Source organism: Caretta caretta, chromosome 4, assembly GCF_965140235.1.
Source record: "Caretta caretta isolate rCarCar2 chromosome 4, rCarCar1.hap1, whole genome shotgun sequence".
Taxonomy (NCBI): Eukaryota; Metazoa; Chordata; order Testudines; family Cheloniidae; genus Caretta; species Caretta caretta.
In genome coordinates this window covers 29481231-29500673 of record NC_134209.1, presented here as the reverse complement: position 1 = coordinate 29500673, position 19443 = coordinate 29481231, and the positions used below count along the sequence as shown (strand labels likewise).

Genomic DNA, 19443 nt, shown 5'->3' with positions numbered 1-19443 from the left:
TCTTGGATATATAAAGCAGAAGGGTGTAGTGTAAGTGGTCCTAAACATTTGAGTAGCGGGAGTATTATTCAACCCTCTCTCTGACAAAGATTCAAAAATTGAATAATCTAGTCAACTAAAATGCAGTTTACTAATAACATGAATTTTTTTTTAAAAAAGGGATATAGAGTACAAACTACTTTAATTAAAAAAAAACTTGCTATTTTTAATACCCACATTAGAAGCAAAGAAATAATTGTTTCACCTACTAGTGTTTTCCTTTTCCACTTGGGCAACATGAATAGGAAGTTAAATTTACCCCCTGTCCAGAGGTCCCACAGAAGACTTCATGCGTCTCTTTAAACCCAGTGTTAAGGGCTTAGGAGCACAGGGCCCAGGAGCACAGGGCCCTCTGAATTTTACTACTGGAATCTAAACCAACATCGCTTTGCCTAGTTGAATTAATCAGCATTATCTTGATCATCATCAATACTGCCAGCACAGACCAATATGAGTTTCACTTGAGAAAGGACTACAGGATCCAGCCCAGAGTTGAGGCGGCAATGTTACTCTTGCGACTGTAAAATCATGCATACACAATAGCAATTGTTATTTTGGCTTTTTTGGTTTAATTGCTCACTGTGATTTCTTTTTCTGTTTGTGTAAAGCATCACTGTCAAATACCAGAGTTCCTTTAACAAGGAATTTTAAGTCAAATTCGGGGCCTTCCCTACATAGCATCTCTAAGGGAAATGGGGAACCTCTTTGGAGCATTTGGAGTCAACCAATAATATGCAGAACTAGAGACATGATAAACCAGTTCAAACCCAGTCCTCCTTTTTAAATACTCCTACACATAGCTAACAAAATCGCAAATGAAATTTAATTGTGGATAAATGTAAAGTAATGCACACTGGAAAAAATAACCCCAACTATACATACAAGATGATGGGGGCTAAGTTAGCTACAACTAATCAGGAGAAAGATCTTGGAGTTGTCGTGGATAGTTCTCTGAAGACATCCACGCAGTGTGCAGTGGCAGTCAAAAAAGCAAACAGGATGTTAGGAACCATTAAAAAAAGCGATAGGGAATAAGACGGAGAATATATTATTGCCCGTATATGAATCCATGGTATGCCCACATCTTGAATACTGCGTACAGATGTGGTCCCCTCATCTCAAAAAAGATATACTGGCGTTAGAAAAGGTTCAGAAAAGAGCAACTAAAATGATCAGGGGTTTGGAACGGGTCCCCTATGAGGAGAGATTAAAGAGGCTAGGACTTTTCAGCTTGGAAAAGGGGAGACTAAGGGGGGTTATGATAGAGGTATATAAACTCATGAGTGGTGTGGAGAAAGTGAATAAGGAAAAGTTATTTACTTGTTCCCATAATATAAGAACTAGGGGCCACCAAATGAAATTAATGGGCAGCAGGTTTAAAACAAATAAAAGGAAGTTCCTCTTCACACAGCGCACAGTCAACCTTGCCTGAGGAGGTTGTGAAGGCTAGGACCATAACAGGATTTAAAAGAGAACTGGATAAATTCATGGAGGTTAAGTCCACGATTGGTGTCCCTAGCCTCTGTTTGTCAGAGGGTGGAGTTGGATGGCAGGAGAGAGATCACTAGATCATTACCTATAAAGTTCACTCCCTCTGGGGCACCTGGCATTGGCCACTGTTGGCAGACAGCATACTGGGCTGGATGGACCTTTGGTCTGACCCAGTGTGGCCGTTCTTATCCGTTGTTTACTGGAAACTGAACTAGAATGAAAAGACAGTTATTCTGGAAAAATCATGTGGTCAAGATTCCTTAACCAGACCATCTCCTTTTGGGTTTCAAATCCTGGATAAAATGGTCTGACATTCCAAAACCCAAAAGATTGTTATTTATAAAGAGTTCAGAGTCCAAAGAGAAAAGTCCCAAACTTGTCAGATGTTAATGGTATATTTTTATAAAATTATTTACACTTTTCTTTTTGGTCATGGGCAAGTCCATTGGCACAAACAGCACAGCCACACATTAGCCTCTTGTTTTAATAACTAACATTATCTATATATTTGTTTATCTTTAGTCTCCCCCCCCCCCACACAAGAAGGGTAACAAAAAAAATTGATATACAAAATAAGCTGATGGTAACACAATGCCAAAAATAGCTTATTATGTTAAGTGCAAGGGAGAAAAGCCTTGATATAAAGCTTGATTGCAACAACATTTCAATTTACCAGTTTAAATACAAGACTTGCATTAAAATATTTTGTGAGATACGTCTCTCGCGCTCTCCTTAAGATGACTTTTTTTAAAATCTATATACACATTCAGTTGTAACACTTGATACTAGCATTATGAAGCATTCAAAAAGTACGATAACTTGATAAGTACACACTGCAGTATGGGTGGTTAATGTCTGTAGGTTTTTCCTCCTTCAATGGTTTACAACTCTTTGTTGAGTGCTTGCCTCAGTTAGGTGACCAGCCACCTGAAACAGTATAATACCCCAACATCCCTTCCCAGAATCCCACAGTCTCAGCTTAGAATGCTCACTGAATCCATATGGTGTTGCCTCTCTCCGGCCTGCGAGGCTCCACTGTTAGTTCTCCAAATGTTGAGAAAAACTGCTCCATCTCTTTTTGCAGCATGTCGTTCCTCTTCTCTGCATCCTCTTTGGCCCGCTCTGCATTGCGCATTTTGATTTCTACCATTGTAAACTTCTTTCTTTCCTGGTCCAGCTCATCGTGCAGGGTCATCATTTCTGCCTCAAGGGTGAGGTTTCTCTGTTCCAAGCTGCAAAAATAGAAGTATACAGATGACAGCCCTCACTGTATTACCCAGCCTAGCTCAGAGCAACAGCTTTTAATTTACAAAGCTTAGTCCAAGTTTCTTCAAAGAGACCATGTTAAAGTAACATATTTCTTACTGGATGTTAAATGTTGAATTGTCTCCTACAAGGAATGATGGAATCTTCATCTCTTTATTTATAATTGAAGGATACAAACCACTGGAAATGTATATGGTAGAAAACAGCTCTGCATGTGCTAGGCAATGAACTAAATAGGCCTTTTCCTTCTCCAAGGGTTGATTCTGGCCTCACACTGGTTGTACACTGGTGTAACCACATGTCCCTGATCCTCTTTTTCTATTTGCAAATATTGATTTCCCATGCTGATCTACTGTTTGAAAAAATTATAGAATCATAGGTGAGAAGGAGCCACAAGCATCATGTAATCTAACCTTCTGCCAAGATGCAGGATTTGTTGTATCTAAACCATTCAAGACAGATGGTTATCCAGGCTCCTTTTGAAAACCTCTAGTGAAGGAGATTCCATGACTTCCCTACTCAGTATGTTCCACTGTGCTATTGTTCTCACAGTTAGGAAATTTCCCCTGAAATTTAATCTAAATCTGCCATGCTGTAGTTTGAACCCATTGCCTCTTGTCCTGCCCACTGTGGCAAGAAGGAAATTTTTTTCCCCATCATTTTTATGACAGCCTTTCAAGTATTTGAAGTTGCTATCATGTCCCCCCTTAATCACCTCCTTTCCAAACTAAACGTATGCAGTTCTTTCAGTCTTTGCTCATAGGGCGTGCATCCCATCCCTTTGATCATTTTTGTCGCTCACCTCTGGATTCTTCCCTGTTTCTCTACATCCTTTCTAAACAGCAATGACTAAAATTGGACAGAATACTCCAGCTGAGGCCTAACCAATGTTGAGTAGATTGGTACTATCACCTCCTGTGACTTGCATGCTATGCTGTTAATGAAACGCAAATTTGCATTTGCTTTTTTTTTTTTTTTTTGGCAACAGCATCGCGTTGTGGACTCATGCTGAAGTTGTGATCCACCACAACTCCCAGATTCTTCTCACCAGTGTTGCTGCCAAGCCAGTTATCCCCCATTCTGTATCTGTGCATTTGGTTTTCCTTCCTTCCTTAAGTGTAGCACCTTACACTTGTCATGGTTAAATTTCCTTTTGTTGTCTGTAGCCCATTTCTCCAATTTGTCAAGATCCCTTTGAATTTTAGTTCTATCCTCCAAAGTGTTTGCAACCCTCCCAGCTTTGTGTCATCTGCAAATTTGATCAGTATGCTCTCTATTCCAATATCCAGGTCATTAATAAAGATGTTAATTAATACCAGACCCAGAAAAGATCCCTGTGGCCACTTGAGAGTGCCTTCTAATCTGACATCATTCCACTAATAGTTACTCTTTCTTTGCAGTTGTTTAACCAATTATGTATCTAATCTACTTAATGGTAGGTCTATCAAGCCTGCATTTCTCCATCTTATTTATGAGAATGTTGTATGGGACTGTGTCAAAAGCCTTGCTAAAGTCCAGGTATATTATTATAAAGTCCTCCGCATACCCCTATTCACCAAACCAGTTACCTTGTCAAAGAAAGAAATCAAGCTTGTTTGGCATGATTTGCTCTTAGTAAATCTATGCTAGTTTCATCCTCCAGGTATTTGCAAATTCAGTGTTTTATGTATTACTCCAGTCGCTCCCCAGGTATTGAAGTCAGGCTGACTGGTCTATAGTTCCCCAGCACCTCCTTTCCCCCCTTGAAGTGAGCTGTAGCTCACGAAAGCTCATGCTCAAATAAATTGGTTAGTCTCTAAGGTGCCACAAGTACTCCTTTTCTTTTTGCGAATACAGACTAACACGGCTGTTACTCTGAAACCTTTTTAAAGATGGGCATTATGTCAGCCCTTCATCAATCTTCCAGGGCCTCTCCTGTCATCCAGGAGTTTGTAAATATTATTGCCAGTGGCTCCAAGATTTCTTCAGCTAATTCCTTCAGAACCCTGGGGTGAATAGCAGAAGGCCCTGCTGACTTGAATCAATGCAAATTAGTCGTAAGATCTCTGACGTGTTCTTTACTTGTTTACTTTACGTGTTCTGCATCTCTTCCCCTTTATTGTCTATGATAACTTCCTCAGTCATCCGGTCACATGTTATGTTTTTGAAGCTGCAATTGATGTGGTTTGTTTTTGTTTTTCTTACTATATTTGAGGGTTTATGGTAAAGGACCAAGCACACTACTGGTATGATCTAATACATAATAATAATTAATAATAATGCATGTCAAACACAATGTGTTCCAGCATCATCAATAGTCTCAGCACAGCTTGGAGAATTGTGATGTAAGTAGCTAAGGAAGTGTTCCTCCTTTTGCTTTCTGTGCACTGTACCTTTATATTTCTAAAAACCTGCAGTCCAATGGAATCAGCAGCTATGGTGTGTTCCAGTTCAGATACAGCTTGTTACAGAGGAGACATGCACACACCATGCTGTCTCTTGTGAGTGGCAGAGATGGGAACAGAAGCCACATCTCCTGGCTGCTATTCTAGTGCTGCATCCACTATACAACTGTGCTGAGGTCATAACGACAATGACTTTTCCCACTCCATGCTGTTATGTGCCATTATTAAGGGTAGGCATAGAGTTTGGATACAATCACTCATTAGTTCATGCACCCTAGTCTCTTTTCCTCTAAACAAAGATTTAATTGACTGTTGATGAAGCAGGAGAATTAACGATTGGTAAATTGTTCTCCATTTAAAAACAATGAGAAATATCTTTTCCTAACATGACTCAGCTTCACCTACTTTAACAGCTCTTGAACTGCATAGGAAAGTTTCATGCAAAGTAGCAATGAAGAAATGCACCTCTTGGCTGGATTTACAGATGAAGGGAAAATCCTGTTTCCACCCATTCGTTTGGGAATTCTGCCTTACCAAAAACAATTTGAGTCTGATCTTAAGTTGCATGTCACAATGATGTAAGTGCTGAAGATGAAAGTCAATCTGGTGTGTAACTTGGTGTCAATTTGAATCTTACCAATGGGCATATACATAACAACTAGCACTCATGATTTGAAATGTGGAAGGAGAGGCAGCAGGACTAAAGTAGATCAACACCTGTCCATCCTTAATTTACCTCTCCCCTATTATATGCATCACCCCTGGATTGCATGGTTGAGCTATATGACACAGTGGATGATATTCAGAACACCAGGAACAACGTGAAGCTGACAAGAATTATGTCAATTTCACATCACTGTTGGGGGAATCTATAAGTAGCAGAGGTAGCCACCACTGGAACTATTCACAGGGAGCAGGGCACAAAAGAGAATACAGAGAATATAGAGCACGAGTAGAGTAATGGAGACATCTTCCCTTCTGGAGATACATAGGGGTTTAGAATAGCACACACACTCATACCCTCATAGCATCTGTGACACTGTGCATGGGGGAGGGAACAGACAGAGACTGCACTGTTTCTGAAATTTCATCAGCTAGAAGAAAATGAGCATGTACAAGCTGTAAAATATGGACTTCCCTCCCCCCTGGCACCCTCTCTTCCTGCCCCCGAAAAGAATACCACCCTCACAAGAAATTCCAGCACTCTCCCAATTACAGAAGTGAAGGGGTGGGGCCCTTGGGTTGCACCTGTATTTCACTGATAAACAATGCCCCATCCCCATCCTAGCTTATCAGCCTCTGACTAATCAGTGTCTCAAACTTTTTTGACATGAGCTAAAACAGTGAAGTCTCACTGGTAGGGTTACCACCCACCCTGAATATGTGGGATACTATTCATTTTCTTAGTCAATGCTACAAGAATTCACAAAAGCCTGACTTTACTGTTGGTACTCAAGAAATATTATCACATTGTGATACTAGTGTCAGGATTGTGGCAACTTTCTGGAACAAACTTTATCTCATGATGGCTAAGTTTCAGCCAGTGGGACTAACTCAAAAAGGAAGAAAATCTAGCAAAGAGGATGACTCAAGCTCTAGAAATTTTCTGGCAAAACAATATTTTAACATTTACTATAAAGATCAGTTTGAGTTTTGCAGGCTCTTAAAAATCGCATTTCATGGCTTAGATGTAGTCACAGCCATGAAATAAAACAACGCTGATAACATCAAAACCTCAGAGATAACTTTTTTTTTTTTGCTATTTGCCAGCAGGATTTTTGCCATAGCCATTAAATAGATTAACCATCTGTGTGTGTTGTACAAACTCCCTCCAGGGATTTGTGTTATACTTTGGGTTTCCTTTACATTGTTGGAGAACCGCTTGTATAGTTTGAAAGGGATGTGCCTATGAAACAGAATTATTAACTTCTATCATCATTATTTATTTGTACCCCAACAGCTTTACCTATGCTCCAAATTGAGTGAAAGAATAGAACCAAGTCTTTTGCTGGAGAGAACAGCACATTTTAAAGAATTGTCTCTTCTGTTTTAAGTGGTGATCAGACCAAATGATTTTCATTCTGCCTTCAAAATGCCTAAGCAACAGCAGTGCCACTTTCCAGTTGTTAATCAGAGCTGCACTTACATTGCACTGAAGTAAACTGAAGCCACCTTATTAAATCTTAGATCATTCAGTGCGAACGGGAACATTTTCACATCCACTGTGACAACAGAAAAAGCCCAAGTAAACCATTTTAATTTACAACATTTCAATAGTGGCAAAAGTGTTTTCTGTAACAGTACAGAATTCTTTGCTGGATGTAAACAGTGTAATTCATTTTAGGTAGTGAAGGTATGGGGGAGATTATCCAACTCACTTAAGGGAGTGAGGTGCACAAGTCCTATTGAAAGTCTCCCTCCTGCCTCATTTGATTTAATTTCAGTGAAGTGAACAGGCAAATCCTGTTTGGGTACCCAGCCCAAGCAGCTGTACTGGGTGCTGGGAACATCTGTGCATTTGAGAGGAATCCCCTTCCCTTCCCAGGTTGTGGAATGGGAGTAGAGCTACTCTGGCCTCAGGAATGAGAGTAGTCCATGGAGCCCTTTCCCCCATCTCCTCATGTGGCCTTCAATAGCTTGCACTCCTGATCCTGATGCTTGCTCCTCTCTCAGGGATCTTTTGTACACAGCCATCTTGGAAGCGATCATGGAACTGCACTTCATGTGGCACAATGGATCTTGCCAACCCTAAAATCCTGCCCATGCAGCAGGACCTTACTGGTTCCACTGCAGCAAGGCCCTCTGTACCCACCGATGAAGGAGAAAGATGTGCGGTTCTAAATATAAAGCTAGCCAAGAATTTGGAAAGCCACCATGCATAACCTTTCTCCTAATACACTAGCATTATCATTGTTCCTCCAAAGTGCTCTCAAATATCCAGTCTGCTGCTTTTGCTTGGTATCCATGCTGGTCTTAACATGTAGGGTAGCAAAACTCAGCTCAACTCTATACTGAGCCCATGTTCAGGAAAAGTGTGCTACATGTTGTTTAAACATTTCCAACAGGATCTTTGTACCCATTTGGATCATGGATAATTTAATGGAATTTTTAAATCTAAGGAAGGTGACAAAGTAATTTTGTAAGACAGCCACATTTTTTAAATTGTACAATCACTCAAATCCTATTATACTCCTGGGAAAATGAAAAAAAATGGTTTTCTGATTTGTTTGCAGCTTTTGACTTCAGTTAGTATAGGTGTGTTAGAAATTCCACAACTATTGTTACAAAGTCACAACCAGTTAAAAAGAGCCTTGTTTGCATCTGTCATTCAGTGCCAGCACACTTAAATATGTTACATGAATAAAAGGAAATCATTTTATGCAAATAGAATTAATCTATGGAATGCACTGCTGCAAGATCCTATTAAATTAAATAGTTTAGTAAGATTAAAAAAGACTGAACACTTAATATGAATACAGATGGTATCTGCAGCTACTCTAAATTAATTAAATTAAAATATAAGGGCCACCAGTCGTCCAACTTGAGGGCATAAACTGGGATCAGAATGAAATTCTCCCCAAAAGTTCAGTTTGGCACAATTGACCCTGTTCACTGGAGAGATTTTTCACTTAGAATCATAGAATATCAGGGTTGGAAGGGACCTCAGGAGGTCATCTAGTCCAACCCCATGCTCAAAGCAGGACCAATCCCCAACTAAATCATCCCAGCCAGGGCTTTGTCAAGCCTGACCTTAAAAACTTCTAAGGAAAGAGATTCCACCACCTCCCTAGGTAATGCATTCCAGTGTTTCACCACCCTCCTTGTGAAAAAGTTTTTCCTAATATCCAACCTAAACCTCCCCCACTGCAACTTGAGACCATTACTCCTCATTCTGTCATCGGCTACCACTGAGAACAGTCTAGATCCATCCTCTTTGGAACCCCCTTTCAGGTAGTTGAAAGCAGCTATCAAATCCCCCCTCATTCTTCTCTTTCGCAGACTAAACAATCCCAGTTCCCTCAGCCTCTCCCCATAAGTCATGTGTTCCAGTCCCCTAATCATTTTTGTTGTCCTCTGCTGGACGTTTTCCAATTTTTCCACATCCTTCTTGTAGTGTGGGGCCCAAAACTGGACACAGTACTCCAGATGAGGCCTCACCAATGTTGAATAGAGGGGAACGATCACGTCCCTCGATCTGCTGGCAATGCCCCTACGTATACATCCCAAAATGCCATTGGCCTTCTTGGCAACAAGGGCACACTGTTGACTCATATCCAACTTCTCGTCCACTGTAACCCCTAGGTCCTTTTCTGCAGAACTGCTGCCTAGCCATTCGGTCCCTAGTCTGTAGCGGTGCATGGGATTCTTCTGTCCTAGGTGCAGGACTCTGCACTTGTCCTTGTTGAACCTCATCAGATTTGTTTTGGCCCAATCCTCTAATTTGTCTAGGTCCCTCTGTATCCTATCCCTACCCTCCAGTGTATCTACCTCTCCTCCCAGTTTAGTGTCATCTGCAAACTTGCTGAGGGTTCAATTCACATCATTCTCCAGATCGTTAATGAAGATATTGAACAAAACCGGCCCGAGGACCGACCCTTGGGGCACTCCGCTTGATACCGGCTGCCAACTAGACATGGAACCATTGATCACTACCTGTTGAGCCCGACAATCTAGCTAGCTTTCTATCCACCTTATAGTCCATTCATTCAGCCCACACTACTTTAACTTGCTGGCAAGAATACTGTGGGAGACCATGTCAAAAGCTTTGCTAAAGTCAAGGAACAACACGTCCACTGCTTTCCCCTCATCCACAGAGCCAGTTATCTCATCATAGAAGGCTATTAGATTAGTCAGGCATGACTTGCCCTTGGTGAATCCATGCTGACTGTTCCTGATCACTTTCCTCTCCACTAAGTGCTCCAGAATTGATTCCTTGAGGACCTGCTCCATGATTTTTCCAGGGGCTGAGGTGGGGCTGACTGGCCTGTAGCTCCCAGGAACCTCCTTCTTCCCTTTTTTAAAGATGGGCACTCCATTAGCCTTTTTTAGCCTCTGAAGCATTTAGTGCAAGCCACTGCTGAATGCAGGATATTGCATTCGACATGCCACTGATCTGCTCCAGTGTGTCAGCTACTTCCATTCAATCCTCAAAGGGGTTAAAAGTTTGATTTGGATGGGCACCCTAACATCTGGAAGTTTTCTCCAAACCTTTGTGTGAGCTCTCCACTCCTCTTAGATCAGGAAATTTAGGCTTGGGATCTTATGGAAACAGACTCTTCAGTGAGATTTCACATGCTTACTAGGTTTAGGCCATCAATTTGAAAACAGTGATTCTCATGCTACACCAATCCTTCTGATCTTGGCTGAGAACATGAGGCACATGCAAATATGCAAATAGCAAATATCATGGAAAGAAAAAGTTATGATTTTTTTCCCCAATGTCAGACCAGGTTTGGTTTGAATTAGGGAGGAAAGGTTCAGGTGGGCTCTTATTTTATCCAAGCAGTTTCTCCATCTCTACTACCAATTCCTATGTTCGGATTCACTGAGACATGGGAGCATAAGAGAATTACTCTGCCTCTCGTTTATATAATTAGCACCTATGCCAGAGATACACCACCTTACCTCTTTATCCTTGTTTCATACTCCACCTTCTGTTTTGCCATCTCCTGCTTTAAGCTGGACACTAGGCTGTGCAGAGCACTGTGGTTGCTCGTGTTGTTTGCAACAAATGTTTCACTGTTATCGCTGCTGCTGGTGGCCCGGCTGCTGCGTCCTCCCGTGCTTCTTCGGTCAGTTTTACTCTCATAGTCTCCTTGGTTGGAGAAGTCTTCATGTGGTGGCCCATCTAGCACCGAGTCTTCAAAATGACCCCCATAAAAGTCTTGCTCAGGGCAGGTAGTAGTAGACGACCGACAGGAGTTGGAGTGTTCGGGTAGGGATATTTCACAAGAGGATGTGGACCAGGTGGCGCTATCTACGCTCTGTTTATCATCTGAATTCACCATGGAGAACTGCTGGTGGACATTGTCATAGGTGGAGAGTCTGTTATGCTGGCCCGAATCATTCACCAATTCCTTTTGTTTACTGTCCCTCAACGTGACGTACCCATTGGGCATCCAGCTCAGGTTTCGGCTGTTAAGGGAGTTGCTGTGTGCATCCGTGCTTGAAATGCCCATTCGCACGCCTCCATTCTGCATGCTATGTGTGCCCATTTTAGTAACTGAACCTTTCAGGGATGATGTTCTCCTGGCCTGCAGGGTACCATTTGGTAGGGCCTGGGTTTTCTCATGGCCCTCCACAGAGCTGCTGAAGGACCCATTCGTGACTATGCCACTGCCTTTATTAAAGGCTGGGTTTTTTTTCACCATGAGAGGTGGGCTTCTTGTGACATCAGATTTGTGAATGCTGTTCCTTGGACTGTTTGACTTGCTCCCTGGCAGCACGGTGGGAGACCCATTGTCCATGCTGCCCCTCTGGAGAGGCTCAGGTGTGTCCCAAGAACAGCTTCTCACGGCTATCTCCTTGTTGTTATTGGTCTCTTTATTCTGGAGCTGACCAATGACCATTTTCTTCTGGATCTCATTGTTGTTATTGCACACCTCCTCCCCTGTCTGAAAGTCTGTGTCCTTGGGAAATAGCTGTTCATGTTTACTTATCATCACTGACATCAGCTGCTGGACTACTGCCGTGCCTGGAGGATGGCAAATGAACGATCATTAATGAGGTAGTTTCATTTGAGAAGTGAACAAACATTCTTTTAAAACAGATCTTTAAAGATTTCATAAAGATGCATCTGGTTAATATACGCTTAATTCATGCATTTACGCATTTACTAATATATATGTAGTTTAGTTTACCTAAGCATTTAATATTTGCTATTACAACCTTCATGCCTATCTCCTCTTTCTAGCTCCAAATCACCACACCACAATCAGTTCTGTATTGCCCCCTTTTCACGGAAGAAACAAAAATCTGCCCGTGTGTCTGCTAGTGCACCTTCCTACCCACTCTGCGCTGGCTCTGGTGTATTGGCCAACATCGTGGGGGCAGAGCCAAGACTTTGCTCATTCCTGTTAGCAGATGTTCTCCCTCTGCGAAGAGCCTGCCGATGTAGGTAGCCAGTGCCGGGGAGGAAAATAGCTCCCTACATCTCTTACTTCAATATTAGGGCACATAGCAGCCGAGAATGTTTTAAAGGAGATATTATCATGGGGAACTAAAACAAATATCCCAAGACAATATCAGCAATTGAAAACCACAGCCAATCAGAGCTGTGTGAGATATTTAATATAAAAACCTTTAACCATTCAGAGATGAGATTGTGACTGGCCAATAAAGTGTGTCATGCTGTCATGCTATGTGTAATCTGCTGCCGGTAACACATAAATCACAACCTTAAATCACACAGCACCCCATTTCGCAACACATTATAATAAATGTTCCTTCTCTAGAAACCCAAAGTGCACACACCACACAACTTCACTTTAATTTACAGAACTATCATTTGGAACTAGACTTGGGTAAATAATGATGTATCATTGCATTATAGATATATTTTACAGAACCCTATTAGGGAGTAGTAAGAGTCTTCCAGTAATGAGGTCAGGTTGGTTATAAACACCATTTTAAAGTTCTAGAAATGTTTCAGTGGCATGCTCTGCTCTTTTAATCAATAATTTCCCACTGGCCAATATAATTGTATACAGTTTGCATTTGAATATTTGAGCTTTTTTCCTTCAAATACATCTACTAAAAATTCAGTTTGCCACGGGGACTTGTCAACATTTTTTGTTCGTTTGCTCTGGAATACTGAAAATCTGCATTGCTTTGTAACAGCTTTGAGTCTACCATAAGAAATAGTGGTGGGAAAAAGTCAGCTTCCTTTCACAAACCTCTTTCTTTATTCATGCATATATTATATCTCCGTACAAGTATAATTCATTTATAGTAATTTTTGAGTAGTCAAAAGATTAGATACAAAGTGAAATAGAAACTGAAAAAAACAGACAGCAATTGAAATGAAGGTGATTCTTTAAAGGACGGTGGACTTTTTTAAAAAGGGTGTTGAGATACCTTTTTAGCCCCACACTGGATTCTTCACACCATGACCCCTCTTTGCCCTATGGATTGGTAGCATTAGATGAGGATTGCTGTGAACAATTTTTCTCATTGTATTGGAGGATAAAGGGCTGCAGAAGGTGACATCATACTGAACTCTAAGTCTGTGGGGGAAATTTTCAGAGACAGCAGAAAAACATAAAACAAAACAAAAACCCAAAGAAAAATTCCATTCTTGCCTTTTAGAGAGGCGTTCTGTGCAGGCCTTTGTATTTTCCTGCTGGTTTCTGAGAAACGAATGTGCAGTCTCCAGATGGAAAAAATAAGCAGTTCCACCATAAAAAAGGCAAAAGTCCTTTGAGCAGCTTCAAGACTTTGCTCATGGTGACTTTTTTGCCATGTTCATAGTAAAATGCTATCAGCTGTATCTGGCATCCTTCCAAACACACAGCTAGAATGGTCTTCTCTGAGAGTAATGTGTATAAAAGATCCACAGGACAGGCCTTAATGTCACCAACTGATGTTGTGAAAGTTTGTACCAGACTTAATTCTTGCAAAAACACAGGGGTTCAAATGTGAATATTTGCAACATGAAAACAAGCTGGTTTGCACAAAGCTAGCACCTTTCTCTCTAAAGTGCAAAACAGATTGTGGGTGATAAGAAGATTTTAAAAAATGGTAGATGCTTAAACATATGGAAAAATTAGCTGAAAATATGTAGATTTTGAGTTATTTTACCTCTTTACTGGTAAAATTTGTCAATCAAATGCTCTAGCATTGGATTTCTGATTCATCAAGAAAGGTAATCAAGACTGGGTCTTTGGGCACTTCCATAATATAATATTTACTACTTAAACTCTACTCTGAAAAGTGACAGTAAAAGTGGCATTGTAGTATTACAGCAGGCCCTATGAAATGTTGTTGCTGACAAAGGATTGCCCAAGGTGCAAATAAGTGGAACAATGTGGCCAAGTAGATAGAGTGCTTGGCTGGGATGAACGAGAGCTGGGTTCTATTCCTTGCTGTGCTCTATGTGGCCTCAGACAGACCTGTTGAGTAAGAAGTTGCCATTTTTTACAGTCAGTTTTCAGAATAGAGCTACACTTTAAGGAAGTCATGTGTGCTACAGTGTCTGAGGCAAAGTCAATGTACTACAAAGGAAATTTCAATTTCCTCTGCAGCAGCATGTTCAGCAGAGCAGTTATTTTAAGTTACTATAGTGGAAGAAAAGTTGTGTCTACACACAAACAGGCAAAAGTTATTTTTGACATCAGACCACCCAAAATGTACTGCTGATGAATCTAAAGAAGTTCCTTCTTCCTGTTTTAAAGTTGTTTATGATTTTCCTTTAACTCACCCTCCATGATGGTCAGAGGATCTTCCACTTTTGGGCGCAGGATGTTGGGACCAAATACAGTAGCCAGGTTTTGCACGCTCATTTTGTTTACACCCGCATAGGACTGGACTTCATCCAGGAATCTGTGAAATAGAGGGGGTAAAGTGAGCACCAAGATCACAAAAGGGAAAGGTGGATGATGATCTCTTACTGTATTTTTTGTATGGCATTTCCTAGTTGTTTTTTAAAGGTCACCACTCTTTTTTAAAGGTCAGCACTGTTGTAGGCTTGGAAAAACAGGGCAGTAGTTGTGATGCTCCCTAGGGTACCCAGGGCTCTGAGGCACGTCAGAGCGGGAGGGCTCTGAGTTACTACAGAGAATTCTTTCCCAAGTATCTGCCCGGTGGGTCTTTCCCCCTTGCTCAGGGTCTAGCTGATCACCATATTTGGCATCAGGAAGGAATTTTCCCCACAGGACAGACTGACTGAGACCCTGGGTGTGTTTTGCCTTCCTCTGCAGCATGGGACATAGGTCACTTGCAGGTTTTAATGGTGAATGCTCTGTAACTTGAAGTCTTTAAACCATGATTTGAGGACTTCAGTAACTCAGCCACAGGTTAGGGGTCTATTTCAGGAGTGGGTGAGGTTCTGTGGATTGCAATGTGCAGGGGGTCAGACTAGATGATCACAATGGTCCCTTCTAAGCTTAACGTCTATGAGAGAGCCTTGTTTCTGCCTGGAATCCGCTCGACACCCCTGGATACTGGCAACACAAGCACTCCCCTCCAGACCTCACTTTACAGGTTAGCGATAGGCATACACTAACCCCTGAGTCCTCCAAGCATCCATCAGCAGCATCTAGCCCCTGCTCCATGGGATACTCACTGAATCACCAGACCCACTGTTTCCAAAGGAATACTACATGCCAGCTTACTAGTTTGCCTTAAAACACAGCTCCACTTAACACACAGCACTCAGATACGTTTACAGAGAAAGCAAATATAAGTTTATTTAACAAAGAACAGAGATTCCTATGATAGCAAGCAAAATGCTGGAAAAATGCATTATATATATATCTATATCTATATATATCTATATAAAAAATCATAACATGCTTTCTCCATGGCCTAAATTTAACTAACAAGATTTCCTCCTGTCTAAAGAAAGTTTTATCTCACCCAAAGTTCTTCCCAGCATTTTCAGCCAAGTCTGGCTGGGATCCATTTTTCATGAAGCAAACCCTCTGTCAGTTTACTTCCTCGGTGAAGGATGCCAGGGGGTCTTTTTTCACCTAACATATACCAGAAAGACCTTTGATCTTCACTGAAAAGAGTGTCTTCCCTCATCTCCAGCTGTTTACCTTTTCCTGTTAATTTTCTTTTGAAGTCCCTGCAAGCTCTTCCTTAAACATATGACTTAATATGCTAACAGACTGTGGTTGTAAGACACACGCTATACAAAGATTAGTTTGGGAGAGAAGGGTCTCTTGCCTCCTGTCTAGAGAATTGTCTCGAGGCGTGCTATCAACGTGTGCCCTGCCTTTAACTACAAGAACATTTTTCCTTTCTATCCATGCACACCCCTTCTGAGATGTTATGCACCACACATCTCACAATGATTATGCCAGTGCGACACAGGCTTTCATTAGAGTCCATTCATGTCATCCCACAGATACCAGATGCAAGGGATACCTGCAGCCCTTATGTATCCCTGTACCCTCTGCCAGTTGATTGAAAGAGGTCCCTGGGTTTATTTTCTAATGTACCCAAGTTTTCTAGAGCATAATGCTCCTTAGAGCTAGCAGAGTTGAGCTCTTATCCAGTGTACCTTGTAAGTTTTCCAGGGAAGGAAGCTTTTGCATATCTTACTGTAACAAGACATACAGGCCCTTTAACCAAGGAAGTGCTGTCCTGTGACTTTTCAAACCCAAACCAAGGCTATTTTGGGGGTTGTCATTTCTAGAATGATTGTGGGGGAAAAATTCTGAAAACCTGCTGTTGCAGTTAGGCCTCCCATTCTCCACAGCTTACTGGCTGCTACCCCAAGTGAATTGAAAATGGGAAATTATTTCTTTCTTATCCTCCCCATAGAACCCCGATATTTTCTCATAATGTTGTATGAAAAGCTTTAAAGCTTAATTGATAAATACATTCTTGATATAACATTCAGTGTCTTACCAAAATCCATAGATTCTGTGATGCTGGCAACCCAGGTGCCAGCTCATGAAAAGGTCCCCATGTCTGAACTGGACACTAACATATACATGGCTGGAATGTATCTGTCTCACTTGTGGGTTAATATTGATAAAATAGGTATTAGAAGTGTTAAGACTCTATTGAATGCTTATGAATTACTGCATGCATTAATCTTACTTGTAATATATGTGTTCCATATTGTAACATAATATTTGAGTGGGTAATATTTGAGAAATTGTTATGCATCTCCCAAAAGAGGAGACCCAACCCTAACCTATCTGGTAATGATGTATCTTACAACTGGAAACTCCCACATCTGGATTGAGAAACCATCAAGAAATGGACTAAAGTCTCTTATTACTGTGCTCTCCTCCCTGTGAAGATGAATCATGCAAGGGACTCTTCCCATCAGCTGAGTTTGCAGCTCAGAGCACATGGCAGAAGGAGGATAAAGACCCCAAACCAAAGAAGCTAAGGAACTCCATGCTGCTTGGATTCTGGGGGAGGGGAACCAACTTGCTTCTATGCATAAGCAAGAGATCCCCAGCTGCTTAGCCTAGGTTAGCCCTAAAAAGACAAATTAGAGCTTACTGATTATAGAAGCCTGTATTACCTTTTGAAACCTAAGACAATAACTCATTCATATGGTCTATATTTGCTTGCTTTAACCTTGCAAATAACTCTTTATTTTCCTTTTCCTATTTAATAAATTGTCATATAGTTTACTATAGGATTGGTTATAGGCATTGTCTTTGGTGTGAGACCTAAAGCACAACAGACCTGGGGTAACTGACTGGTCTTTCGGAATTAGGAGTAACCTGAATATTGCTAGGTTTCAGAGTAACAGCCGTGTTAGTCTGTATTTGCAAAAAGAAAAGGAGTACTTGTAGCACCTTAGAGACTAACCAATTTATTTGAGCATGAGCTTTCGTGAGCTACAGCTCACTTCATCAGATGTATACCATGGAAACTGCAGCAGACTTTATATACACACAGAGATCATGAAACAATACCTCCTCCCACCCCACTGTCCTGCTGGTAATAGCTTATCTAAAGTGATCATCAGGTGGGCCATTTCCAGCACAAATCCAGGTTTTCTCACCCTCCACCCCCCCACACAAATTCACTCTCCTGCTGGTGCTAGCCCATCCAAAGTGACAACTCTTTACATAATCAAGTCGGGCTATTTCCTGCATAAATCCAGGTTTTCTCACATCCCCCCCACCCCCATACACACACAAACTCACTCTCCTGCTGGTAATAGCTCATCTAAACTGACCACTCTCCAAGTTTAAATCCAAGTTAAACCAGAACATCTGGGGGGGGGTAGGAAAAAACAAGAGGAAACAGGCTACCTTGCATAATGACTTAGCCACTCCCAGTCTCTATTTAAGCCTAAATTAATAGTATCCAATTTGCAAATGAATTCCAATTCAGCAGTGAATATTGCTGTGATTCCTGGTGTTATGGCTATCTATTCAAAAGATATATTCACCTGGGTAGCAAGAGAAACCTGAATACCCAGAAGGACTGTCTGTGACTCCATGTTAAGGCTGTTGAAGTGCCTGAGGAATTTGCGCTGAGTTGGTGAAATCTAAGTTAGGAATTTACAACCATTTTGGGGTTTGTGTCCTCGTGTGTAACAGTCTGCCTGAGGTTAGTACTCACGATCTTGCAACACCATTGGGAGCGTCACAGATATTAACATGCAGCAAACTACATCAAAACATTACCTGTTATGAGGCCGTGTTTTATCTCACATCCCCATGCACACATACCACCTTACCCTTCTGGTGTTTTGACCTTTTTAACCCAGGACTCCCATAAGCTGTTGAATCACCAAGGCCAACAGAAGCTGCTCTCCAGGTAAGTGACCTGCAAATATAGCCCTGCTTCCCCTTACAGAAGTAGGTAGAAGGTGATATTCCTTTTTCCAGCTATATTTCCTTGCCTTTCATGCTGGGTGTGGGCTGTTCATTAATCCTACTCCCAGCTGTACGACTATAATTAGTAAGTTAGTAATTAGTAATACAATAAACAAACCTCTGATTGTGTTAGGTTAAATGTACCAGTACTCTGACTCTCTTTGTTAAACTTCTCTTGAGATATATTCACCCAGACAGACAGCAATGTCTTCTAGGGCATAGAAATAAATACCTGTTTGATAATCTTTCAGGAGCACTTACCTACAGATATATTTCAGCAGATTGTAATTGACGGGTGGCAGACTCTTTACTTGTTTCACTAATTCCTTCACCCCCTGTGCAAACAAATAAAGCAATAACAACAACATTGTTGAGATTTTGGTATGAAATAAATAGAAGATACTTATGGAAATGGAGTAAAACAACTGTTTTGTTAAAAATATCCAGATAAACTATGATCACTAGTGTCATAAATATAAAGGGAAGAGTAACCACCTTTCTGTATACAGTGCTATAAAATCCCTCCTGGCCAGAGGCAAAATCCTTTCACCTGTAAAGGGTTAAGAAGCTAAGGTAACCCCACTGGCACCTGACCCAAAATGGCCAATGAGGGGACAAGATTCTTTCAAATCTGGAGGGGGGGGACGACGACAAAGGGTTTGGGCTGTCTGTGTGATGCTTTTGCCGGGAACAGATCAGGAACGCAGCCTTACAACTCCTGTAAAGTTAGTAAGTAATCTAGCTAG

General features: G+C 41.3%; 1 protein-coding gene across 9 annotated transcripts in view; it reads right to left on the bottom strand.

Moving 5' to 3' along the window:
• Positions 1-1906: 1906 nt before the first annotated feature.
• The window catches only part of ARHGAP24 (Rho GTPase activating protein 24), a 337143-nt gene continuing 319606 nt past the window's right edge, over positions 1907-19443 (bottom strand). For all 9 annotated transcript variants that reach the window (XM_048848049.2, XM_048848048.2, XM_048848047.2 and 6 more), the window contains 4 exons: positions 18959-19032; positions 14599-14720; positions 10806-11874; positions 1907-2762 (listed from right to left, as the gene is read on the bottom strand). In XM_048848049.2, coding sequence (XP_048704006.2) covers positions 2519-2762; positions 10806-11874; positions 14599-14720; positions 18959-19032 — 1509 coding nt within the window. In that variant the 3' untranslated portion in view covers positions 1907-2518. The remainder of the gene's footprint in view (positions 2763-10805; positions 11875-14598; positions 14721-18958; positions 19033-19443) is intronic.